This window comes from Spea bombifrons, chromosome 4, assembly GCF_027358695.1.
Source record: "Spea bombifrons isolate aSpeBom1 chromosome 4, aSpeBom1.2.pri, whole genome shotgun sequence".
Classification (NCBI taxonomy): domain Eukaryota; kingdom Metazoa; phylum Chordata; class Amphibia; order Anura; family Pelobatidae; genus Spea; species Spea bombifrons.
Genome location: NC_071090.1, coordinates 98,604,650 through 98,630,312, shown reverse-complemented (window position 1 = coordinate 98,630,312; position 25,663 = coordinate 98,604,650). Strand labels below are relative to the sequence as shown.

Genomic DNA, 25,663 nt, shown 5'->3' with positions numbered 1-25,663 from the left:
ACTATGACAAGAGAGGCTGAGCTGGCCCTGTATAATGCATAATTTAATCTATGAGGAGACAGGAGAAATCTCCACGATTTAACTAAGCATTATACAGGACCAGCAAAGCTTTTCTTTAATAATTTTAAAGTTTAATAGGGATGATCCTTTAATGACACATAGCGAAGTCGAGGAGCTGAATCTCAACTCTTCCTTCAGTGAACAGACTCCAAAGAGATGGCCGTCTTTACAATGATGTGTTTTCTGAAACAAATATTCACGAGAGGGATGAGGAGGGAAAATCCTTAGAAACATACATCGTAACGTATAAAGGGGTTCAAGTACAAATTGATGGATTTTACTTAGATTTTTGATCTATACATTTGCAAGAGGTGTCGTGAGGTTTTGACGGCTTAGAGTGACTGTACAACTTTTTGTCCTAAAATATTGATAATTAAGAACAAATACAACATAATTAACCTGTGATGAAACAAGTTTAATAAAAAGACAAAAAAAACAAAAAACAAAATATATATATCTTTTTTAAAATATCAAAGTCTCTGACCCGTGGCTGCAAGCACAAACTGTGAGAAGATTTATCTGTACAGACATAGCTGGTTCTACCACGCGACGATCAGAGCACACGAAGGGGACAAAATCAGGTTTTGCCTATTAGCTTCACATAAACCACTCTTCTCAGACACCAGGTAGAAAGGCATCGTCACACCGGAATGAGATGAGGTCAGCACGCATCGCTCAGTTTCCTACAACCTGTTTCCAGCATCTGATCCTGCTTTATATAAGATGTCTTCAAAAATGATTGGTGTTCGGGGGGCGGTCATGCCCCCTGTTGGTTTTTCTCCTCATTGTCTCTTCTCTTCCATATCTATGGATATTTACATAAGGAACAGAGAGCCATTACAATGAAAGATCCACAAGAAGATATTATTTCACATGTGAATGTAATGTTGCTGTATGAAATTAAGGCCAACACAAAAAAACATCCATAACCTGCTCAAACATCCTGAATTCTCACACCAATAATTTAGTATTACGTGTGTGGCTACAAAGATGCTGTACAGAGTAGCCAAACGAGAGAGATGAAGCCTTGAGGATGCGGCTCAAAACCTTCAGTAAATTATGGGGGTAGATTCTACTAGAATAGCAGTTTCCAGTCAGTCCTCAAGTCACAGACTATTTATATATAAACATTTTAAACTACTTACTACACAGTGACATCTCCTACTGCGATATCCTGAACAGGACTTTCTTCAACGCAAACCAGTTAGAACAGAACCTTCTATTTATATTTTCTATCGAAAAGTGTGTGAGAATTATCCCTGCCTGCTAGCTAGGTCAAACCAAGTACTTCATTTTCAAAAATAATCTAATTTTAAATTCCTCACAACCATTTGCTTGCATTCAACCTCCTACACTGGAGAATAATCAAGGATACCATGAAAACTTGCCCCAGTCAGGTTTCGCCTCGAGAGCATCCCGATAAGACCATTCTACGCGTACACGCACCGCACACAGATAATCAATATAGACTTTACACACATGTACAGATGGTCGAATGGTCTCGACAATACACACCTGAATGTAGGCCTCTGACAGAGTGATCATCTGGGGCAATATGTCTGTTACTTGCAGGTCCTGCATTTCGTACCACTTTCCAGTGCCCTGCGGAAACACAAGAAACATGAGAAGTAATCCCAGATGGGCTAATAACTAATAATCAAACATAAAACTACAGTATATAAAGTTAAAAACCAGATCAGAGCCGATGTCGTAAATCATGGACTATGGAACACGTCCCCAATGCACCAATAATGGGGCTTTAGAGAAAAAGCCTAATGAACCGGTGAAGAGTTCATCTATATTAGCAATTTCCAACCGTTAATCATCTGACAATACATTAGAGGCTCTGTACATTAAGTTATTCCTTCTATTAGCAGGCTAGGACAAACATGGACTGCTTGCCTATGTATTCCTTAGGTCTGTTTCATAATTTAAAACATAAAACAGGAGACGGTTGTACAGGACACTCATATGCTAAGATAAAAGTGAGCCATAGTAAATCCAATGTGATGAATTCCATTTCTTCTCTCATCTGTGTAATCTTTACATCCTCCTCACTTTCCTTAAGCCCCACCACCCTCTTGCACCAGCAGCTCAGTAATAGACACAACATAAAACAAGGGAGAAACCCAAGTATCTAACTACACAGTTTAGAATTATCATTATTAAAGAAATATCCTATCCATAAGCTGATGAGCAGCCCCTCTACAGTAGGCTTCTTCAAACTTTTTTTGGTTACCTGTGACCCAGTGCAGAACTCTTGTGTACAGCCATCTACTTACAGGGGAGTGAAGGCAAGTCTAAGACTATCGGCCAAGGCCAGCAACATTTGGCAGAGAGTAAGCAGATGAATCCGATCAGTATTGTAGGTCATGTCAGAAATTCTTTAACAGCAGGTACAGCGTTACATGCTGGGATGAGCAAGAGAACCGTTAGCAACCCAGCGATGGGCATCTCTCAAACCAGTACCGGACCCCAGCACCAAAGTCGAAGAAACCACAAGCTGTGGGACTTACGTGATGCAGGACGTGTATACGATAAGATCCCTCAGTGGGTTTCCCATCATGCACTATGTTTGCAACAAGGTCGTAGGTTGTGTTCTTATGCACAGACTGAAATTCCTCTGCCAGGTACTCTCGCAGATCTACATTCCTGGATACCAACGAGAACCAGACATGGTTACTGCAGCACAGATCAAGTGCATTAACATGAATGACAGCTGCAGTCACGAGACCTGGCCCTTCAATGCTTAGAGTCTGTGGACCAACTTACGTGATGGGGAAGTTCACGATGGTAGGATTCTTCTCTACAAAGAAATTATTCTTAGTGAAACGTTTGATGCAGAAGATCAGGTATGGGGGCAGCTTAGTGAGCTGGAAGCGCTTCAGAAAGTTTTCTTTATAGGTCTTGTATTCCTGTAGAAAGAAATTAAAAAAATAGATACATGAACATCTACACCGGCCATACATCCCGATAACTAAACAGCCATGGTCCTTAACATATAATAGTTTAAAGATATATTCAAGGCTTTAGGGTAAAAGCAGTTTACAAAAGGCACTTTGTATTTTTTAGATGTTTGGAAGTTCTGGCAGCTGCAATGAGTCACTTGTATGCATTCTAGCTCAGTCATCTTAGCCCAATCTACGGAACAAGATTCCTTATGCTGCCTTGAGCATTTGGTTTCTTCTTGGATTGCATTCAGATAACTGCAGCAGAGTACCTGTTCCTCTTTCATTTTTGAAGTATATACAATATGAGTCTCTCCAAATCAGCCTTTTCCCCTTTGCCAGTACCTTTTCAGTGATGCCATTGAATTTAGCCAGGATGCTAAAGAGAGGGACCTGCGGGATAATTAGTTGTTCTTTCTCGTCCTTGTAGAGAGGGGCAGTGGGGAGGTCCAAGGTCAAGAACATGAAAGGAGAATCCACCACAGTCTCCTGGTACTCGTCATTATGCAGCAATTGCTCCTTCTCTTCTGCAGGCTGAGGATGCAAGAAAAAGAAGAATCAAAGCCAGACCACAAAACCTTGGGAATTGCCTTATCAGCTCAAAAGGGAAATCGAGGCAGGTCGATGCGATATAACAGATAAATGCAAGCTAATATGTTATGGGAACATTAATACACTCACAACATAGATATAAAATGTAGTCAAAGTTAAGTTGAGGTTATTGCAAACTACAGACTAGGTAAGAGGGTGCATTTTCAATCAGTAGATATACCATTTGCCTCTATGTAAATGAATATTAAGACCTTATGTTAAAAGTGAGATATGATTTGGCTTTTTCTTGCTTCATATTTTTAATGCCATTTTCAAGAAAAGGTGAAGAAGCTGGGTCTATGCATTTGAATGCATTAAAATGGTTAATTCAAGGAGAAATTCAATTTTTTCAATGACCATAAATATGACCACTGCCCATAGAAAACCGAGGTACTTAAGTATGTGGTTGAAGTGTCATAAAGGTCAAAATAAGAATAAGTAAGTCTTACCAAATCTGGGTGTGGGAGCTTTTTGGTGAATATCCTCATGGATCCCTGGAACACATCGGTTACAGTAGCTGGAAAAGATCAGGAGTACAGTTAAGGTATCAAGACTGGGTGACTAAAATTTGATGCCAGAAAGGAGAAAAAAAATAATCAATTGAGTGATAAATCGAAAAGGAAAGAAAAAAAAAAAAAAACTTCCAACCTGTATCCATACAGCAATAAATTACCAATAATCACACATCAGGGAGTTTAAAGTTTGGAAGTTTTTAGTAAATTCACAGGTTTAGATTATGTAGCTAATCACACAGATGGTAAATAAAGTCTGATTGTAAATTAAGTCTTCAATTTACATTTTAAAGAGGAAAAATTGTTCCGTTTCTTTGTCAGAGCTGTAATTTCTAGAGACTTACTCTTTTTTGTCTTGGTCCCACCGAGTGCAGAGTTAAGAGCATTTAGGAACCAGGACAGAAAATCCACCCCATCACCTGTAATATTAAAAAATAATAAAAAAAATAGATTAATCTGCAAAACATTCTGCTCTATATCCCAACATTCACGCTGCGTATCTGTATCCTTTAATTTGCATCAAAATACAGACACACAAAGCTGCAAACTCTCTGCATACATATGGAGCGGTTACATGTTTTTTTTTTTTATTAGATATGTAAATGACTACTTAAATTCTCCAGTACATGCTGTATATTCTACTATAGACGCATTAAGGCTACCATGAATATAGAAACAGAGGAGTTGATGGCAGATAGGAACCAATTGGCCCAGCCAGTCTGCCGTTTTCCTGATGCAGACTCAGACCTTAATCAGTTCTCAGCCACATCTTAGATTTATAACCACATCTGTAGGAAAGCTGTTCCGTCTATCTACAACCCATTTAAGATTAAGATGCATTTTAGGTGTAACCTTTCCTATAAAACCGGGGAGCACGTTAACTGATCAAGAATAGAATGCAGCCACGGAGCACTGCATGTATTTTGTGCAGGAGTCAGCCTCACCTTGTTTTGTGATCTGGAAATTTTTCTTGCTGCATAGAACCACAGCTTGTAGCATCTCGTGGGGGGAAACATGGGCCTTAAAATTCCTGGGGTTCCACAACTTGCGCATTAGCTCCCCAAACCTCTGAACCAAAAGGAACATGATGTCCCCTGGCGGGCGCTTGATATCCCGATAATTCTTCTCCTCCAGGAAATAATTCCGCAGGGGAGGAACATTGGAGAGAGCCTTCAATGACAAACAATAATTCAGATTTAGGGCTGTACCGCGGTCAGTTCCATCGCCTCATATGCTTAAGTCACAGCTGGATAGTCTTAACCCACAGCAGTCACAACTGCCCAGAAATCACTGCATAACTGCAGCATACAAATAATAAAAGTCCAATGTGTAAGGCTTTCTTATACTTACTTGTAATACGGCGTTTGCATAATCATTAGCTTTGATGTTGTTTAATCCAACAATGCCAGGGAGATATGTGGTTCCATCGTACGCTCTGGAAAGCTTGGCCTGTTTGTCCATGCTAGAGATCAGAGCTTTGGTGAATGTTGGCTTAAGAACGTACTGTAAGCAGCAAGGAGAAAGAGGGTTAGGACAAATAATCAGGTACCGAGTGCAGACAATACAATGAAGTAAACAAGAAAACACTTGCTTATTCCTTTAACTACAAAGATGAATCATTGCCACATATAAATTATTTATAATTTACAGATGCATACAGATACATATGCAATGGGGGGTGTATGTAAACGAGCAAAAACACAAAATAGTATTAACTCAGATGACACTGTATGTAAAGTCAGTAAAGAAAGAGTGTTGCAGTTACCGTAATATCCTCCAGGGAAGAGTCAATGATGTTGTAGTTATCAGGCAGGCAGTAAAACTTCAGAGTGTGCAAATTGAGGAAGACATGGTGGCTGAGTTGCACACTGTGGATGTACGCATGAGATTTCAAGCCTCGACCTGGAATCAGAGGAGGTAATTTGATTATTCAGTTTTATATACAGAGCAGCAGCAGATTTCGGACTGCTGGGTAAAGAGACATGGTTATGACAAGATAAGACCTTACAGGAAAAGCTGGTAAGTTGGAGGAAGAATAAAAAATAAATAAGGTATTGGGAATATTACAGAAGGAGCAGATGAAAGGGATAGTTGGTGAGAAGAGGAGAGAATAAAACAGATAATGTTAAGCAGACACGGGCTGTGAACAAGAAAAATATACCATACAGGGGAACAAAACGATACCGATAGAAATAAGCCAGTGAAAGGTAAAATGCATAATGAACTATTGCGAAGGTGACAGGAAAGTCATTGTGGAGATGCATAAAACACTGGAATAAAGAGAAGCAAATAACATTAAACAAAAACTTATTATAAATCATTTAGGAGGACCAATGTACACACAGATCAATAGAGATTTTGACAAGAACAGTACAGCAGAGGATAATACGCTCCAACGGCTGAATTCACACAAGCATTTACATAACGGGGTATTTGTTAACGTGACTTACCCTGGAAATATTTGCCGCATACAAGGCAGGCATACACATTGATGTGTGACAAGGAGATGGAGCACAGCTTCTCGAAATCAAAATCCAGGACACTCCTAGCAGCACAAGAAGAAAACACGTTATTAGCCTCATCTTCCGGACCACGAAGCCAGCGATACACAGAGCCCGTATGCCACACTGACCTGTTGATTGTGTCCAGGTACGGGCAGTGGCGACTGCGACGGTCTTCTGTTTCATGGCGACCTTGCTTCGATACAACTGTCAGAAGAGAGAGCGTTATTACAGCAAATCATAAACCGACATGCAACGCAAAATATCCAAAAGAATGAATGTGCTGAGTGCTGACACAACGGTACTACAAATAACACAAACGTGTTTTCATAAATACAGATTCCATAGCGCTGTTACAAGGAGGGGGACGGTGCAGATTAACAGCAACATTACAAATGATACAGAACAGCGACACATGCTACTACATGTTTCTGTTCTTATGAGCTTACAGCCCATACAACTTCCAAAACAAATAGACTTATATGTGTGATCGCTGTACACTTGTGATCATACTGTCTGTGTGTGTAAGACTTGTGTTTGTCACTGAGGAGAATATTGTTTGCTACACTTCATTGCAGAAAAAGATAGAGAAGCCATTCAAAAATGTTACTTAAATTGGGATACATTCAGGTAATTTGGGCTCTGGAAATGTAACCAATTTTAAGGTGACCGTTGTTTTGCGTTTATACAGCTACCAGTCTCGAACTTTCTGTAAACATCTATGACCGATCGTTTCAGCCCATGAATCGCTGCGCTTTCTTTCTACCAAGCCTACGCCGCCATTTTATTTCGCTCACCTTCGTCTTCATCCACATCCTCCTCCGGTTCCCGCTTGATGCGCTTTTCTGGGTTCATTCTCCCGGTATCCCTAACCCAGCGTCTCAACCCTCGTTGATTTCTTCTGGCTCCACCTCTAACGCGTCCAATGTATTGATAGGTTACAAGGAACACCACAACGAGGCTTGACACACAGCCGTATCGTAGCCTATAATTGGCTGCTCAATATAGAACGCACTGATTGCTCGCATTGCAGGCCAATCAGCGCACCTTGTCTTTCTGAACGCTAGCGAGCAAGGGGCGTCACTCCCTAGCCAATCATCGCAAACCATTGCGGTGTGTGCCCAATCACGTTTTGTTGTGTGGGGAGCAGGCTTAGAGAGGCGTCTGGGGGGCATGGAGGAGGATGCGGACATTCGGGGCAGACCTGGGCCCGGGGGGAGACTTGATATGAGCCACGGTTTTGTGCATCATATCCGTCGCAACCAGAAAGCCAGGTAAAGGCAGGAGGAGGAATCAATGGGTTACAGCAGCAGTTACATGCGAGTGATGGCGAGTTACTCGGTGCGGACTATTAGAGCACTCTGGAAAAGGAGAGTACATTCCTATCCCAATCTGAACGTGTGAGGAGACAGGGCGCATTATTACATATGTATATATATATATATATATATATATATATATATATATATATATATATATATATATCTCCCATTGTACAGCTCTATGGAATATGCTGGCGCTATATAAAACATATAGTACGGGTGGGTGTGAAAGTAGTGCTGCACAACGAGTCCCCAACGCATTTTGTAAGCAGTCCTGGACTGGCTGTCTTGCAAACCCGGCAAATGCCCACCGGGCCCCTAGCATGTGGTGCCGGTCACTTATCGCACATCGCTTACCGGCTGTGGCCACTCCGGCCCTGTACTAAGTATCGAGACGGGAAAATAAATGTCGGGAAGAGGTTTAAGTGCGCCGGCCACAGGTGGTCCGTTTGCTAGAGGTGGGTGAGTCGGATACTGTGGCCTGTCCGGAGCCGCCCCAGACTCAACACCAGACAGATGGCACGAGGACCAAAACTCGGTCCCGGCTTGCGGTTCTCGCTCACCTGCTCTATGGCCAGAACCAAACGGCCCTCTGCCGCGGTTCATCCTTCTGGCTGAGAATTGCTAAAATGATTGTCCTCCTTGTACATGCAGAGATGATTATGACAAAGAAGTGAAGCAAGCTAAAGAAAAGCAGAAGAGGAGGTGCACTCCGGGACCATCCCGTCCCAAGAAGCCCGACCTGCAGGTCTACCATCCTCGCCCAAGAGGTGAGAGTGAAGCGGAATGGTTTAGGTGGGATCCGTCCGTAAGTCGGATGGGGTGTAGATCAGCGATGTGCTTGCAGGGGCTTTACGGACGTGGAAAAATCCTGTATCTGTTTCTCCTGTTAGGAGGCGCTCGCCCGGACGGTGCTTTACACGACGATGACTCCAATAGCAGCGAGAGCAGCACAGACCCCGAGCAGCCTGGAGCGCAGCTCTTCTGTTTGGAGTTTGAGGCGGATGGAGGGGAGATCACGTCCATCATTGTATACGAGGTAAGCGGATATGGTAAAGCCATGCTATATATACTGGGGAATGAGATGTATAGATGCCCAAGGACCCTGCACTACTTACATCATAACTTTCATTCTTATTATGAGTCTTTGAGCAGATCACTGTGATCTCAATGCTTATTTATCAACCCCCCCCCATATCCTTATAGGGCTTATATCTACATCCTGTAGAACATAGAATTTGACATCAGATAAGAACCATTCAGCCAATTTTTCATGTTCTAAAGTCCTAATCAGTCCTTGGTCTCATCTTAGATTCAGAATAGCCATATGCCTATCCCATGCATGTTTAAATTGCCTTACTGTTGTAGCCCCTTTCTCAGTAAGGTGTCTTTTTTTTTTTTTATTATGACATTTTGTTTTCCCACATAGCACTGCTTAAGGGTTTAAAGAACTTGCCATGATGTAATACGTCTAAAATACTTTATCATCGTATGCCCCTCCTCTAGGATGACGATGCCGATCAAGTGGCCGGTAAAATCTGCGTTCAGAATCATCTGGAGAATAGGATGAGGGAAGCCCTGAAACGACGAATTCAAGAGGAGATTTCCAAGCGAAGACAGCACCGCTGAAGCCATCCCCTCGCCCCTCGGTGGGGGTTACAATTAATCGGTCTGTGTTCGTGTGACCCGTCGCACTGGCCATCCACGGCTCTGCATCGGAAGGAGAAAAGAGCTGAAAGGAGAACGTAAAGGCTAAGGCTCTGTTATCAGCTGCGCTCTGCACAATCCGGAGCAGTACGGTCACGGGATCGGCCGGTCTGCTAAACGGCACGCTGACAGGCTGCCGGTGCCTCTGAGATTAGTGACCTGGGTGGTGTGCGCGTGGCTGCGAGCCGCGATGTGTGTCAGAAGCCGCTGTTATATGAAGCGCCAGAATTCTGCGGGAGGATCGGAAACCCTGAACGCCAGCAGACCGGTGCTTCTCTCTTCTTAACATTAGAAATAATATTTAAGTTTTTAAAAAATACAAAAAAATACAGAAACATTCTGTTTAGCAATTTGTGGAAAATAAATTGCTATCTAATGTGAAGAAAGTGGATAATGTTTGTGTTTTGGAAGCTTCTGGATTTTTTTTAATAATGTATAAAGTGGAAATAATAAATACATTGGCGGTGTCGCTGTTGATCGGCATGTATGTATGTTCATTATTTCATATCCGAGGCGGTGATCCGTGCCGCAGCCCGCTGCTGATGGAAGATGTTGGCCCGGAGCGGAGACCGGCGTGTATTTTTAACAGTGCGTTGTGTCTTGTGTATTTCTGCCTATGATCTTAAGTATTGGTTGGAAAAATGCAAACAAACCTGTTTTGGCTGCAGGCAGTCCCTACACGCTCCTCCTCGTGTTGATCTCAGCCAAAACATGTGTTCCCCAGGCAAAACCCGACACCTAGCAGGTAACCCGACACAGGATCGTTTTAAGACAATTCTTCTTGGGGATCTACGAGTCGTTTCTACCATGAAACCCGATCTGGTTAGTGCCTCGCTCCAGGCTGTAGGTGCCTCTTGACAATGGTCTCAGCCTGGTCAGGAATTCATAAAGATGTATATTTTTTATATGGCTATTTGGACTGCGGTACCAAGCGATGCTTACATCTTCTTCACATATATTATTTATTGATTTTTATGTCGCCATCATATGCTGCAGCGTTGTACGTGGCACGTATGCAATGCTATATGTGATGCTTTGAAATTCTTCCTGGTGTTCTACAAATAAAAACATAGAATCTGAAAGCAAATATTCATTCATTCTGCTTGGATTCGCCTTATATTCAGGATAGCCAAATGCCTGTCACATACATCTTTGGATTCCCTCACTGTTTTAGCCTCTACCACTTCTGCTTGGAGGCTGTTCCACTTATCTACCATCCTCTCAGTAAAGTAAAATCAGATTTCTGCAGTTGAATACTATAAGAAGCAGTGTCAATTTTTAACGAAAAAATTTTTGAAAGACAAGCCGATACGGGCACAAAGATCGCTCGTACCCTCACTTTTAGGACAACCCTCCGTGACATTCACTTCAAAGAGCACACCTTGCGGACGTAAAGCACGTTACCACAAATACCTAGACGACGCGAGTACGTATTTCAGCCTCTCTGGCGCGGTTCATGATGGGAAATGTAGTCTTCGATTCGCATTCAGGCAACGAGCGCAGCAATTCCTGGCACCACAACTCCCAGGAGCCTTTGCAGTGATTGCGAGTTTAATGACTTAAAGGTCTCCTCGACGGAGGCTCTGGGGGATCCGGGGGTTGCGGGGGTAAGGTATGTATACAGGGGTAGTTGCTCACATATACGTTAGCGGTAGTGCGCATGTATGGATAGTGTGTGTTTCCGTGTTTTGTGCGTATCTTGTAATGTATGAGTTTGACGTGCAATGCTTGTAACGTAAGATACGGAACTATACAGACATATATTGTGAGCTACGGAAGCATACGCGCGTATCATGTATGTATATATATGTATATATGCATGTACATATATGTGTGTGGGGGGGTACAGAAGGAGATCTCCTGGGCTTGGCATGCACATACATGTCTGATCCTTAAGGAACACGTTGTTTACATGCCCTATTCATGCACACAGCCATATGCATATTGTGCAACAAAAGGCTGAGCCCAAGCTGGATGTGGCAGCCTAATCATCCCCCTCTGCTGATCTCCTAAACCCCTCTTTGGCTTTACGGCGTTCCCCCGGGCAGCCGGGTATGTGTTTCTGCATGAGATGTATAGGGTGAGGGTATAATGACAATGTAAAGAATGGCACAGGGCATTCCGCACACCAAAAAGCCGTTTGGCCCGTCTGTCCGCCCGTTGGCCTGCTGTGGATTGACGTATCGGTGTGTGATATAGAATGCTTGTATTGTGTTATTATTTATTGTGTTTTTATAACGTGGAGTGTTTTATGCGCCAGCGTTGTTGGCGGTTCCCATCAATGACTTGTGTTTGGATCTCGCCTTCGGAACCGTAAACGCGTTTCTGTGATTGCGTGAGAATTTAGGAATGTATGACGTATTAAATCTGTGACATTATCTCGTGGTTATCCTATCTGTTAATGATTGTTAATGATTACGCTGTGGCGCTGTACAATGTGTATGTATGTATGTATGTATGTATGTATATATATATATATATATATATATATATATATATATATATACACACACACAGGAGCCGAGGACCCTGCCTGAGAGCTTGTTATCTGGCTTTATGGCGCGTTTGTACAAAGCTTGTGAAGATCAGTAAATAGTCATGTTTGTGTAGTTTATCATTGTACGAGGCCGGGCAAACAAACCCCCAGAAGCCAAGTGGATTCTAAAGTCCCGTTATTTTATTGATCTCCGATGTTGCACCATTTCCCGGCATTTGAAACAAATAGGCAGCCCTGTTTAGGTATTAAATCCGTTACGTTCTACGCGGATTTATCTACTCCTGCCGGTGTCCCGTCGCTTTTCGCGTACCCGGTGCGTTAATACGGCCTTAATGTCCGCTCGCCCTGTTCTTGAAGATCACTTCTATAGGTGGATCGCTAGCTAAGCCGGTTCTATTCCCTTTTGTGTAACGGCGCAGCAGTGTCTTCAAAAGCAGTATGAATAATTACTGCAAAAAAAGGTGAATTGTGCAATTATGACAGCAATTCCAAGCCCTGATAGAAGGGAAGTCCTCAGTGGCCACCGTAACCTCTTGGTCTGGATGTAGAACTAGTCGTCTCGTTGCCCCGTTGTTTTTGATGCCCCATCACATGGTCCATGACGGTCCTCCTTCTTCTTCTTTGTAGGTGATCGCAGCAGAGTCTTCCCCGGGTGGTCAGAGGTAAGTCTGGCTGTGTTTCCCTGCTCATTCCTCCTGTTCTACTCCATGCTTGTTTATCATGTCCGGCATTCCCAGTACGTTCCAGTTAGAATGTCAGTGGTCTGTCTCTTCTCTTCCGTAGGTGGTCAGTGAAATGTCGCATGTCCATACAGTGAATGCCTGCTGATGATTTGCTGCAGAGCCCCCTGTTCTCACTGCTTGTCCCCCACCCTTGATCCCCGGACCCTCCTCACTAATGACTGGCTGGATTGTCCTTCCCATCAGCCTGACAGCGTTCTCAATCCCCGGGATATGGATTGTGTAAGGAGCCTTTTTTTGACGCATCTTTTAGAAACAGGACCGTTCACCCCTATTAAAGAGAAGAACTTACATGGGGGGCAGCACATAGCGATTCTATGCATTAAAGTGGAGTGTCCCTTTGAGGCCAAGCCTTTCATAGAGTGGGGTGTATACTAGTGGTATATGTGTGGGTTAGGTTATATATATATACTCGTGGTGTACATTATGGGGCAGCATTGGACTGATTTCTGTGTTTCTTTATTCTTTGTTACAGTTACGCTATGGCTGTGATGAACCATCATGTGTGTCCGGTGGAGAACTGGTACTGTACACACATCAGTCCACAGGTTTTATGTATATGCGCGCGTTCACAGGATGTATTTATCTCTATATGACGTTACAGCGTGGGGTGTAGTTTGAAGGGTAATGAGATTAGGGCCATGTCGGCCAAGGTAAATATTGGAGGTGTCTAAAGGGCTCGTGTATTGAGACACCTTTGCCTATCCCCTCGCTATCCCTATAGTGGTCTTATATTCAGTAGTCTGATCTGTTAATACACAAACAATTCATAGAGCGGTAAGAATACGGCAGGGCAAGATCTTAAAAGATACCCATTGAAAAGAAATATTTTTTTTAAAATGATGTTTTTGTCTAAAAAGTGATTGTGGTACAAGTTTGGGAAGTGGTTTTATCACCATTCCAGCCCCTTGGATTATCATATGACTGGACAGGTAGGGTACAGATTGCCGAGGATGGTTTTGGGGGACCCTCAGTATGTTTCAGTATGGATGTCTTTGAACAACTCTATGACAAACTTGATTTTCATGATTCGCTGCCGCCCCGCCGTTCTGCTTTTGTGGGCAGCGGGGATCATGGGCCAGTTGAGTAGATCTTCTGACGAGCCCAGGTAGATGTAAAATGAGGAGAGGTCTTTGCTGTTGCAACTCTTATGTGGCCACGTTGCGACACTCTGAAGATAAGTTCCATGAAGGGCTTCTTTGGATATGGTGGACTGGTTGTCCCAACCATACTTTCTTCCTCATATAGCCAAGGCCCAATACAAATGTCCCAATTTCGACAACTGAAATATATAGGGGGTTATCTTTTGTTGAGTGACTTCTTTATATCTAATGCCCTTCAATACGCATGGTAGTGTCCATCCATTTTTTAATCTGTTAATCTTTCTAGCTTCTAAGTTGATAATAATTGATAGTGAAAATTGTTGACAACTATTTTCACTATCGATTAGTTTGTTTATTCGGTTAGTTGATGTGAGTGCAGCACACACTATTGTTTTAAAGTTTAACTTAAACTCCGCTTCCTCCCATACTTCAATCTGATCTAGTCTAGTGTCTCTCTCATCCCATCATTAACCCCCCCATTCTCATCATTAACCCCCTCCCACCCTCTGCTCTTCAAATTAAGTAAACTCCCTCCCATCCTTCGGTCTGATCTGGTTACCAGTCTTTCTCTTATTCCATCATTAACTCCCCAGTCCCCTCATTAATCCCTTCCCGCCCTCCTTTCTGCAAATTAAATAAACTCCCTCCTATCCTCTGGTCTGATCCAGTCCTCAATCTCTCTCTCATCTCATCCCATCTCCTCTTCTCATTGACCCCCTTCCACCCTCCGCTCTGCAAATTAAACTCCTTCCTACCCTTTGTTCTGATCCGGTCCCCAGTTTCCATCATTAACTTCCCGGTTGCCCTAATTAAATTATTTTAAATAATTGCCTTTTTTTTTTTTATCAGATTAATAAAAAAAAATAACTGTTAGTTGCAGCACTAATAGCTTTATCTGTCGTATGCGTTGGTCGGTTCTATGAAGCTCACATAGTCCATGGGGAAATAGGAGACAGCGGGACTCCTGGACCCCATATAATTATATAGCAACAATCCTCACGTTCCATCTCTTTCTTCCTGGCAGGTCATACAACCTAACGTGTGCCGATGATAACACCAAGCAGGGGACACCCAAATCATGCTGCACCCTGGAAGATGTCCCCCTCATCAGGTGAGACGTTCTATACTGCTGAGTCCCACCACGGTAGAGGACTGCATTGGGAGGCCGGAACCGCCAAGAAAGTTGCGGGCGGTCTTGCTGGGGTTGCAGGCGGGAGCGGGCGGTCAGGCACAGTACCTGCGGGTCCCGGTAATCCCGCGCAGTCCCGCAAGGCTGCCTTCTCGCTGCTCCCTTACAGTGTCTCCTGTCTTGCTCCGCCCAGGAACAAAACAGAGTCATGTGATGTAACCTCACTTCCCGTGACTCCGCCTTGTTTCTGGGCGGAGCAAGAGAAGAGACGCTGTGAGGGAGCAACTCGAGGGCAGCCTTGCGGGACTGCACGGGAAATCTGCAGTTCAGGTAAGGAGGTGGGCTTTTTTGGCCACAAATGTGGCGGGTGCGGGCAGGATTGGCCACAAATGTGGCGGGAACGGGCGGGATTGGCCACAAATGTAGCGGGAGTGGAACACCCACATTGCCGTAGCGGGCGGGATTGGGCAAAAAAAATCAGTGGGAGCTGTTTTAAAAAAGCAGTCCCGTGCAGGGCTCTACACCACGGCTCCTCTGTCCTACGCTGACCTCTATGCTGTTCTACAAATATATATATATATGATTTATTTGCTTTGATGCCGTGTCGTGAGAGCTGCTCATGCTTTCTGCTCTGCTTTCCAGCAAGTGTGGTACTTACCCTCCTGAGAGCTGCCTCTTCAGTCTGATTGGAAATGTTGGTGCATTTATGGGTAAGTTGGCTGAGAGGAATCTACACCCCCCATTTCTTCTAATGCCTACCGCCGTACCCTTTTCTCCCTCCCCCTTTTCTCCCCCCCTTTTTCTCCCCCTTCCCCCCCTTTTCTCCCCCCTCCCCCCCTTTTCCCCCATCTCTTATGCGTCCTTCCTGGTCCCTGACTTTCCTCTCTCTCAGTGGTGATGATCTGTTTACTGAGATACAGCCAGGTGATTGAGCTCAGCCACAGTTCCTGGCTGAACACCGTTGCTTTGATATCCGGCTGCACCAACGCGGCGGGTCTGGTCATGGTGGGAAATTTCCAGGTAAGATTTATTAAAAATTCTATCTTATACCCGTGTCAGTCAGAGTATGAGGAGACGCGAGAGGCTGTGTCTTTTACACATGCTATAATAGTCTTAATGGATAAGGTTGCAATTACTTAGGAAAGATACTTCACACCGGGTGCTGGCAGCTTTGATCCAAGCTATGTAACCCTGCTTTAGTACAGGTGAGTCAGCTTCTGCCTACACTCAGCGGAGGGGTTTCTAAGAGAGACACTCACTTAGGGGCCGTACGGAACTTAGATATTCAAGTGTAATGCAGATCTTCCCATGTGCATCATCCGCGCACTGTGTCACCTGGGATGTAATAAATGCCTGATTTAGTACAATGAATTATGGCGATAGCCGTGCATTGTGTCACAGTCTAGAACTCTGGAATGAATTCAGCTTTTAAATCCTCATATTTGAAGCTTGGGGTGGGCATTTTAACTATTTACTACATATCCTTCTATCTTGTATATTTTCTATCCTTCTGATAGAAGCCCCAGGAATACCCACCCATATCTCTAAATCTAGTTCAGCCTACAGCCCACATACCAGCAGCTCCCAGTCCAGTGTGTGTATCGTGTTGAATTGGTGGTCTCGTACTTGCAGGTGGATTACGCCAAATCTCTACATTATATCGGAGCAGGAGTGGCGTTCCCGGCAGGCCTGCTCTTCGTGTGTCTGCACTGCATCCTCACGTACCACTTGGCGACCAATACGCTGGACTTCTGGGTGGCTCATCTACGTGTCAGCCTAACCACTGTGGCCTTAATATCCCTCGTTCTGAGTATCCTTCACGAGCCAAAAACAGCGCTGTGCACACTTGTGGGTGTTGTGTGTTTGCGTGTGTGTTTCATGTTTTGTCCCTAGACTAGATGTTAGACTGCCGTGTAGGGTTTCCATTGTATATCATCGCTGCATGTACGGTGGCCGTTAAGCAGACATGGCTTTTCCTTAACAAGTCTTGTAGGTGGGGTCTTCTTCATCCATGAAAGTTCCCTCCTCCAGCACCTGGCTGCAATCTGCGAGTGGATATTTGTCCTGGACATCCTGGTCTTTTACGGAACCTTTGCGTATGAGTTTGGCTCTGTCTCCAGCGACACTTTGATGGCGGCGCTGCAGAGCGCCTCTGCGCGCAGCTGCAAGTCTCCTGGGAGCAGCAGCACCTCTACCCACCTGAACTGTAATCCTGAACGGATTGCCATGATCTGAGGGCGCTGGGACGGGAACATCCGATTACCGCCCTCCCCCAACACTCAGGACGGCTTTTTATTACTTTTATTTTCTTTTACGTATTTACCAAATATATATATAGAATATTAAGCCAGTATTAACTGATTCTCTGCCGAAGGGAGCTAAAAATAACAGCCCTCGGCAGCGAACAGGTTCAGAGAACTAAAGAATAGTATTTGTTCTGGCTCACTTTATTATTTTTCACATGTGCTTTTTCTTTAACACTCTCTTGGGGCTTTTTTTATATCTAATTTCTCTTTCCGATTGTATTGTAAGCATTGCTGGAAGAATGCAACTTGTCATGTTCAGGAGACTATTGGTCCTTGTCTACAACAAGAGTAGGGTTAATGGGCAACATTCTAAACTCAAAATACTGGTGCCAGACTCAAAGCAACTTTTGTACTTTCTACTGCCTCATACTAAAACACAACGCACTTTGTACTGATGGTGGTTATGCTTGTGTTGTATGCATAACATACACACTAGCAGGGTTGTGCACCAGCAACTACCATTACCCTTAACCAGCAGATTGTAACCCATCACTACCTGGAGGGTGACTGGTTGCCTAACCCCTGCGCTGCATAGTATGGTGATGCTGAGTACCTGGTTCTCAACATTCCACATTTGATTCGAAATGCTGATGGTTTGTACACTCACGTGAAGAAACTAACCCTCACTAATATTTCTGTAATCACTACATATAGTATGCTGCATATAGTTGTGTATCAATGACAGCACAGAGTATTTTTGTTAGTGACCTCACAAATGAAATTGTTACCCAGATGCTCACAACTTATATAAATATGTAATGTATGTATATGATTACCAGATTACTTACAAAGCCTAAAATTACAGAAAACATCCGAGACCCATTTCTTCGCAATAGTAACAATAACCTGCTGTACCCTAAATGAGCCACTAGGTGTCGCCTTGTTAGACCTTAGCAAGCAATTGTATTTGTTAAATCCCCAGCCTAAGGTCGCATTTCCACAAGCCTTAAATTTTGTATTGTATAAATATGTCAGGTTTCTACATTTTTTTTCTCGTTTTCTCTTCCTGGAGAGTGACTGTTAATTCTTCAGATGGGAGGGAACTGATCTTCCTGTACAAAACTGTTATTACAGGCTTCCTCACTGCCACTTAACACATACAGGAAACCTCAAATGCAGCAAAGCCAGGATTCCAGTCCCCGGGGCTCCCTGGGGGGCCCTCCGCAGTAACATGATGCTGTTCCACATGGATCTGGGGCATCGTATGTGTTTTCTTTTTTTTTTTTTATCGATAATAAAAACATTTTTTTAGCACATTGTTGCGTCCCTTTCGTGCGTCTGGTATAAATTGGTAAAGTATTTCTCTACACTAAATAATCTCATGGACAGATTAAAATAAGTGTATACAGAGATCAGCCATATCATTATGACCACTGACGGGTGAAATAAATAACATGGATAATCTTGTTATATATTAGGCAGCAAGTGAACATTTTGGCCTCAGAGTTCATGTGTTAGAAGCAGGAAAAATGGGCAAACGTAAGCTTCTGAGCGACTTTGACACGGGCCAGATTGCGATGGCTAGACTACTGGGTCAGAACATCTCCAAAGCTACAGCTCTTGTGGGGTGTTTGCAGTCTGCAGTGGTCAGTACCTATCGAGAGTGGTCCAAGAAGGAAAAGTGGTGAATTGGCGACGGGGTCATGGGCAGCCAAGGCTCATTGATGCATGTGGGAGGGTGAAGGCTGGCTGTGTGGTCAAATCCAACAGACGTTGGCCTGGTCTGATGATGGATCACGTGTTCTTTTACATCACATGAATGGCCGGGTGCGTCGCTTTCCTGGAAAACACGGCACCAGAATGCATCCATGGAGGCCGCTCCTCGCAACCTACAGGATCAGTAGCAGTTGACCTGATCCATTAAGGACTTAACTGTAGGTCCTACAATTGATGAAGCACGTCAGGTATGTGGCCGGCTGCTGCTGATATATTTTGACATCTTGTCCACGCGGCCGCCGTGTCCTGATCTCCCCGACGCATTATCAATAAAGACAAACTTTTCTCTTGGGTACGGGTCTAGCCTCATGAGTGACTGCTTCTGGATTTGTCAGGACAACCAACTTGGAATTTTTCTCCTCACTAGCACCTCTAAAGTAAACTATTTTTCCTTCTACGTCTAAGACTATGAGGGAATCTCTTTGCTGCAGCTGATCTGTATGCCTTCCATAGCATCGTTTCAGGATAAATTCCTTCCTAACTACACCCGCGTCAGACATGCCTGCAGAGCGCCATACAGAGCCGCTGGCATAATGGCCACGTAAGGCACGGGGTAGTTGCACAATCGGGTGTATAAAGCAGGAGGCGGATGGCACTGATCCAGTTTCACCCGAGAATTGTTAGATATTCAGCTTCTCATATTTCAGGGCAGGATCTGTATTTAGTAGCAGAGCTGAAAGGGAGGTGATTTACAGCATTTAAAAAACATTTTGTTTTGTTCGCATCAAACTCTTAAAGGGACATCCCAGCATTTTAAAGAAGATTAATATATATTTAGTAAAGTAAGTAAATCTAAAAGCAGCAGTGAAAAGCCTGCTCTGGGTGCAGAGAGTGGGGACTGGGGGTGCAGGGGGGACACCAATAAACTTTAAGGGACTATTCATGTACAACAGGCTGGATTGTGCCTTTAAGGCAGAGATGTGGTTTCAGCTCCTTGATCTCACTATACATTATGAACGCCCAACCCCATTGAGTTCCTGCTGCAGGAAGAGCTTGGGCGGCCCTGCATCATGTATAGTTAAATCAGTGAGATTTCTCCTTACACATTGAATTATGCAGGAGCAGCTCAGCCATTATTGCTAGAGAGATTTGCAAGCATCAGCCCCTGATAATGAATAGTGAAGCTGGAGTTAAAACCACAACTCTCCTGCAAACTCTGCCATTAGCGAACAGACCCTAGAGATGATCATTAAGCGCATTACATTTCCTACAGCACAATCATCTGAATCCATCCACACCAACACGTATATTCCCAAATACCAGATCTACTCTTCAAAAGAAGCAGAAAGAACGTCAGATCTCTCTAAGCATCGGGATGCAAACTATCCGTAGCATATATATTATATATATATATATACACACACACACACACCGTATATATGTTTGGAATTGTCACACATAATCATAAAAAATAGCATTTTATTGGACAAATCAGAAGTAGTATTAAAGAGCTCTTTTATTACACTTTAAATGATTAATAATTAATATAAAGTGTTATGCATGCATGTGCACCCAGCTCTGTTGAGTGACCGATGTTAGGAAGCAGGTAAGTGAATAAGCAGGGTTTCTGCCTGAATAAAAAAATAACGCACTGAAATAAAAAGATGGCTGCCCTCGCAAATCCGGTGACACACATACTGCGTCCTCCTCGGCAGCATTTTTCTCAGGTTGGCCACCATCAGATGGAATACACAGAGATCTGAGAGAGACAAACGTACTAATAAAACGCCACGGCTACATTCAGAGGGATTTCCAAAAACGAATACACCGTCAGAGCGAAGCCTGGCCAGTCCTCATTACTGAACAGCCCTGTTTAAGTGTCTCTCTTTCCCGCTGCCCTGGCTCACGCAGGTGGGCGATATGTATTAATGTATTAATTCCTGCTCCGGGTTCTTTATTGCTGGATTTGAGCTCCCCTGGCGCAGCAGGGAAAGGGATTTAATAATATTCTAATTAAGACTGCTGGGTAAAGGAGGAGAGATGCCACTAAAGAATGTCTCAGGTGTACATGGCTCCATGCAGATCTTCCAGCCGCTGTTCTTGCTGCTTCCTCCTTGCCTAAAACAAACGAGAGAGGGGATCAGAGACATTCATCTGGTATAAAGAAATGGTAAGGTACAAACCGTTCCCCTTTACTGTTTGTGCAGAGAGGGTACCTTGTCCTTTTTGTATTCCTCGTACTCCGGGCTGTCTGTGGGAAGCTCATCTCTGCACAGGGGACAGGAGTTGGTCTGTGAGGCAGGAGGAGACAAGATCTCACACATATAATAACAGTGGGGGCTTCCTAATAGGACACCATTTCCATGGACACGTCACACATATACAGGAGAGAGGGTAACCAGCAGCACGAGAGACTGCAAATAACAGGGATCACCTTCGGAAACCCATTGCTGATATCCGCTGGAGCAGAATGCTGGGTTGTATAGCGAGAGGTATTAGCAGTAGAGAGAGGGAAGAGCTCACGCCGTTGTACAGATCACTGGTGAGACCTCACTTGGAGTATTGTGTACAGTACTGGAGACCGGATCTCCAGAAGGATATAGAAATGCTGGAGAAAGTTCAGAGAAGGGCTACAAAAATGGTTCATGGATTACAGGATAAACCTTACCAGGACAGGTTAAAGGATCATAACCTATATAGCCCGGAGGAAAGACGTGACGGGGGGGGATATGATAGCAACATTTAAATACTTAAAGGGAATCAACAAGATAAAGGAAGAGAATAGCAGTAAAGACATTAAAGCAAGCATGGGATAGGCAGAAGACTAAGTTAGATATAAGATAAGGCCAGGTACTATGGAAAGTATTCAGACTGGATTGGTCGAATGGTTCTTATCTGCTGTCACTTTCTATATTTCTATGAATACATAATATCATATTCTCTAAACCCGAAAATGTCTTTAGCAGTGTAATCCATGATAGCCAAAGAATATTCTAATCTCCATATCAAGACAATGTTACCTTTACAATATGCAACTGCAGGGATCACAAATAACGCGCAACATGTTTTAGGAGATGATTCGAGTGAACGATGCTGTTAACCCTGAAAATGATACCCATTAAGATTATGGCTGTCCTGGTGTGTTGGTAAGCTATGGGTTAATCATTGGACTGTCAACTGATCAATATCCAATATGTCATACCTAACAACATCCCAAACAGCCAGCGGCACAGCAGCTGCAGTCAGCAGAGGCTTTTGGCCCTAGGCCAGTGGCAACAGGCAAACCAAAGCTACCATCAGGTGTACTGGGACAAGTTCATCCTGTGCCCCGCGAACCAGCAGGTGAGAACAGCAGGTGGCGGAAGAGTTAATAACAGGATTTATAGCAGGGAAATGAAATAAATAAAGGGAAAATCAGCACAATAAGAACAGCAGACAATAAAAAGGGAATAACATAAGGAATTGGTAATTTAATAATTTAGTGTAATAATATACCATGAACGGTCTAGGTGGGGAAATTAAACTGCATTAATATATATGTGTATATATGTGTATACGTGTATATATGGTACAACACACATCCAGATGACAAACACAAAGTCATACGTGCCTTTGTTTGGATCACCATGACAACCCTCTTTCACATTTAACACCTTAGTTTCCAGGGTGCAATTTCGAGGTCACAACATGGATCTAAGGCAATGCATTACCTTTCCAAGCCAAGGCAGGATGCAGGCAGAGTGAAAGAGGTGCTCACAGGGTAATCGACGGACAGTCTCGCCCTCCTCGAATTCTATCAGGCACACAGGACACTTAAGAACAGTATCTGCAATGATTAGGGATCACGTGGTTCATTTAAATCCCTGGCTTAATGGCCATCTTTCACTGGATCAACCTTCAAAGCTACCTACTTACCTGCCTGCTCGGGTGTTATAGTAACCCTGGGCAAACTTTCCACTACTTGTTTGGAAGCTGGGGGTGGGAGTCGCTGATCCCACTCCGTAAAGTCTAAACCTCCAAGGTCAATATCCATCCCACTGAGGAGACTCCTTCGGAAAAGAACAGCTGTTAGCGCCTGTACCTGACAGTATGGTACCCTTAATATGAAATAAAGCAAGTCAGGAGATCAGTGATACAACACAGCCAACACTGTCTAAACCTATAATCTGTGGTTAAAATATCTGATACAATCCCAGCACTCACCGAGCTTCTTCTTTCAATCTAATGCCTAACATTTCCAATGTTACTGAAAGGGTGGTGGATAGGCGGAACAGACTCCCGGTAGAGGAGGTAGAAATGTATACAGTTATGGAATTTAACAATGACTAGGATAGACAAATAACTATCCTGAATATATGACCAGATCAAGGACTGAGGCAAGTGATTCTTATGTGCCGTCAAATTCGATATCAACAATCCTGATGATCTGCAATCAGGAGATCACGCTGCTTAGGCTACAAACCCTGAGATTTACCGGAGCAAGGAGATCATCCTATGAACCAGGCACTGTCCGAGCCGGCCCTGACCACCTGCGGTCTCTCTGAACATGAGCTGCACACCTAACGCTGCTTGGCGTGGTGTAGATGGGAGAACACACCAACCTTGCCAACTCTAGAAGGGCATTCTGACGATACTGCTCCTCGGGCACCGTCGGTTCACAGTTATGTTCTTCAAAGTAGGAAGCCATGGAGAGAAGCGGCACCTGAAAGTAAAGCACATGTTAAGACCCTTGATACTTAAAAAAACACAACTCACTAGGATACTATAGAGTTTTAGAAGCCATGAATGCCACACAAAGCAATTTAAACACAAATAATAAATGTACAGAATGAATTACGTATATATAATGTAGATATAATATCTCTATTTATATGATTCCACCCCTGTCTGTTCATATTGGTATAACCCTTTGCAAAATGTAGCAAATAATAACATTTACTGGAGAAGTTTCTATGAGAATACAAGCAGGAACTCACTACGGTGTTGAATGACAAAGCTGCTTCGTCACGTGATCACCATTCTCGGCATCTCAGCCAATCACCGCATACGAAGACGGACCTACAACCCAATCACTAGCCTCGTGAATGACAAGTTGACATTTGAACCCGGAAGTGAGTGGCTCGCTGCATTGACTAACCAATCGCAAAGTTCAGCGATGTGTAGGCGTGGTTTGGATTGGTAAACAGGCTAGGTTATGATATTTCCTGATTTCCTGGAACAGGCTTGTGTGATCGCAGATTAGTCGATCAACCTCTGTCTCAAAAGCCGCTGGTTAAAGTGGTTATTCCTTCCTTCCTTGAAATACACGCCGCACACATATATATTACAAACGGCAAAGCATTTTTATACTAAATACTATAATATATATATATATATACACACATTATATATATATATTTATTATATAATATGTGTGTATATCTATATTATTGTAGACTCGGATAATAAAACTACCCTTTGCATTGTGTTTGTTATTATTGTGTGCATTGTGTTTGTTATTATTGTGCAGTATGGCCCTTGGTTGGTCAGAACCTGTGCACAGAAAGGTATTTTATTTTGGGACATTTATTCTAACCCAGGCCACCTACGATGCGGGGCAAAACTGCCACCTGTGCAAGGCCCAGGCCTGCCTCTGGCAGCTGACCCCATCATATAGACAAAATCAGGCAACTGCACAGAGCGGGGCTGGTCGGGCATCTCTGCTAAAGGGCCCAGCAGCATTACGGAGAACAGAAATATAGGAGATTTTTAAAATGTTCTTTAGCTGGAAGCCATTGGCTGTTTGAAATAATCATTTGCACGCCGTGCGTATGGGAATTCTAAGGCCAAGCTTCTGCCGTTCCCGGTGTGCTCATACCCCTCTGTTTTCCACCATTATCATTTTCATGTGGTTGTACCTTCAGTATTGTTCTCACTTCCTCTCTTCTCCCAATCACTTTGTTCCATTCCCGATCTTCATGAATTCACTCATTCATCCCTCTCTCCATGTCTCATGTACATGTCATACATTCTTCCTGTAGTCATCGTTCTTGCCTATTGTTCTTTGTTGCCCTAGCAGCACCGACACAGAAGTGGCATTCACTGTGGGCTGGGCACGTAGCCCATGAGAAGGGCTGAGCGGCAATAACAATTAGTGCGCAGATAGCTTGGGGCAGACAGAGGATGACACAGAAATAACAAGCAGCCCGGAGACGTACAGTGCTAATGTCGACAATTTAGAAAGAGGAAGTCAGCCCTTTACTGACCCAAAATACTTAGAAATCCCCGCCGTGACCCGCACAAAACAGGATGTGTTTAAGCACTTTTAATATCACACCGCACCGCTGTTCCTAGCATTTATTTACATAATGCTTATATTTACCGAACCCTGATGTCCCCAGAGAGACCATCTGCAAAAACTACAAGAACCAAAAATACCAGGGAAACGCAGGCCTTCTTCTCCGTCTCCGGTTCCTTGCCTTTATTTACATAACGTTCATATTTACAGAACCCTGGTGCCCCCCGAGAGACCATTTTTAGAGCTTCTTGATCCAAGGAGAAATCTGATAACCTTTTGGAGCCAAGAAGGAACTCTTTCCCCCCTTGTGTATC

The 25,663-nt window shown here is 43.7% G+C and overlaps 4 protein-coding genes across 7 annotated transcripts; 2 read left to right on the top strand and 2 right to left on the bottom strand.

Moving 5' to 3' along the window:
• Positions 1-454: 454 nt before the first annotated feature.
• On the bottom strand, positions 455-7,558 carry USP39 (ubiquitin specific peptidase 39). 2 transcript variants are annotated; one of them, XM_053464475.1, is made up of 13 exons: positions 7,410-7,558; positions 6,744-6,819; positions 6,562-6,656; positions 5,877-6,013; positions 5,462-5,614; positions 5,056-5,281; positions 4,456-4,530; positions 4,049-4,116; positions 3,354-3,542; positions 2,833-2,975; positions 2,577-2,712; positions 1,576-1,662; positions 455-865 (listed from the first exon to the last, which is right to left on the bottom strand). In XM_053464475.1, the coding sequence occupies exons 1-13, from the start codon at positions 7,465-7,467 to the stop codon at positions 818-820; spliced, it is 1,491 nt and encodes a 496-aa protein (XP_053320450.1). In that variant the 5' UTR covers positions 7,468-7,558; the 3' UTR covers positions 455-817. The 2 variants fall into 2 exon arrangements, with proteins under 2 accessions (XP_053320450.1, XP_053320452.1); XM_053464477.1 differs by lacking the exons at positions 455-865; positions 1,576-1,662 and adding an exon at positions 2,314-2,444 and having other exon boundaries at positions 2,491-2,712.
• Positions 7,559-7,733: 175 nt separating this feature from the next.
• Positions 7,734-9,706, top strand: C4H2orf68 (chromosome 4 C2orf68 homolog). Its single transcript, XM_053464485.1, has 4 exons — positions 7,734-7,886; positions 8,589-8,704; positions 8,828-8,973; positions 9,441-9,706. Exons 1-4 carry the CDS (start codon positions 7,786-7,788, stop codon positions 9,561-9,563), a joined length of 486 nt encoding a protein of 161 aa, XP_053320460.1. The 5' UTR covers positions 7,734-7,785; the 3' UTR covers positions 9,564-9,706.
• Positions 9,707-11,148: 1,442 nt separating this feature from the next.
• On the top strand, positions 11,149-18,672 carry TMEM150A (transmembrane protein 150A). Its single transcript, XM_053464482.1, has 9 exons — positions 11,149-11,253; positions 12,766-12,800; positions 12,922-13,100; positions 13,354-13,401; positions 15,006-15,092; positions 15,753-15,820; positions 16,003-16,130; positions 16,743-16,920; positions 17,104-18,672. The coding sequence occupies exons 3-9, from the start codon at positions 13,036-13,038 to the stop codon at positions 17,343-17,345; spliced, it is 816 nt and encodes a 271-aa protein (XP_053320457.1). The 5' UTR covers positions 11,149-11,253; positions 12,766-12,800; positions 12,922-13,035; the 3' UTR covers positions 17,346-18,672.
• Positions 18,673-20,570: 1,898 nt separating this feature from the next.
• On the bottom strand, positions 20,571-24,066 carry RNF181 (ring finger protein 181). Of its 3 annotated transcripts, none has more exons than XM_053464488.1 (6): positions 24,049-24,066; positions 23,674-23,774; positions 22,988-23,121; positions 22,783-22,898; positions 21,289-21,363; positions 20,571-21,190 (listed from the first exon to the last, which is right to left on the bottom strand). In XM_053464488.1, the coding sequence occupies exons 2-6, from the start codon at positions 23,757-23,759 to the stop codon at positions 21,131-21,133; spliced, it is 471 nt and encodes a 156-aa protein (XP_053320463.1). In that variant the 5' UTR covers positions 23,760-23,774; positions 24,049-24,066; the 3' UTR covers positions 20,571-21,130. The 3 variants fall into 3 exon arrangements, with proteins under 3 accessions (XP_053320463.1, XP_053320461.1, XP_053320462.1); XM_053464486.1 differs by having other exon boundaries at positions 24,006-24,049; XM_053464487.1 differs by lacking the exon at positions 24,049-24,066 and adding an exon at positions 24,012-24,043.
• Between the last annotated feature and the right edge of the window lie 1,597 nt (positions 24,067-25,663).

Bases quoted from the DNA above. Each gene is read 5' to 3' on its own strand.
- RNF181 (XM_053464488.1), bottom strand. From the start codon at position 23,759: ATGGCTTCCTACTTTGAAGAACATAACTGTGAACCGACGGTGCCCGAG. The intron at 21,364-22,782 runs GTAATGCATTGC...CCTGCCTCACAG, and splicing joins TCCTGCCTTGGCTTGGAAAG to ACCAACTCCTGTCCCCTGTG. The intron at 21,191-21,288 runs GTACCCTCTCTG...CGTTTGTTTTAG, and splicing joins AGGAATACAAAAAGGACAAG to GCAAGGAGGAAGCAGCAAGA.
- USP39 (XM_053464475.1), bottom strand. From the start codon at position 7,467: ATGAACCCAGAAAAGCGCATCAAGCGGGAACCGGAGGAGGATGTGGAT. The intron at 3,543-4,048 runs GTAAGACTTACT...TTGCATCCTCAG, and splicing joins AGCTCCCACACCCAGATTTG to CCTGCAGAAGAGAAGGAGCA. The intron at 2,713-2,832 runs GTAAGTTGGTCC...GTTGGTATCCAG, and splicing joins ATCGTGAACTTCCCCATCAC to GAATGTAGATCTGCGAGAGT.
- C4H2orf68 (XM_053464485.1), top strand. From the start codon at position 7,786: ATGGAGGAGGATGCGGACATTCGGGGCAGACCTGGGCCCGGGGGGAGA. The intron at 7,887-8,588 runs GTAAAGGCAGGA...TTGTACATGCAG, and splicing joins CGTCGCAACCAGAAAGCCAG to AGATGATTATGACAAAGAAG. The intron at 8,974-9,440 runs GTAAGCGGATAT...CCCCTCCTCTAG, and splicing joins CGTCCATCATTGTATACGAG to GATGACGATGCCGATCAAGT.
- TMEM150A (XM_053464482.1), top strand. From the start codon at position 13,036: ATGACTGGCTGGATTGTCCTTCCCATCAGCCTGACAGCGTTCTCAATC. The intron at 13,402-15,005 runs GTACTGTACACA...TCTTCCTGGCAG, and splicing joins GTGTGTCCGGTGGAGAACTG to GTCATACAACCTAACGTGTG. The intron at 15,093-15,752 runs GTGAGACGTTCT...TCTGCTTTCCAG, and splicing joins GAAGATGTCCCCCTCATCAG to CAAGTGTGGTACTTACCCTC.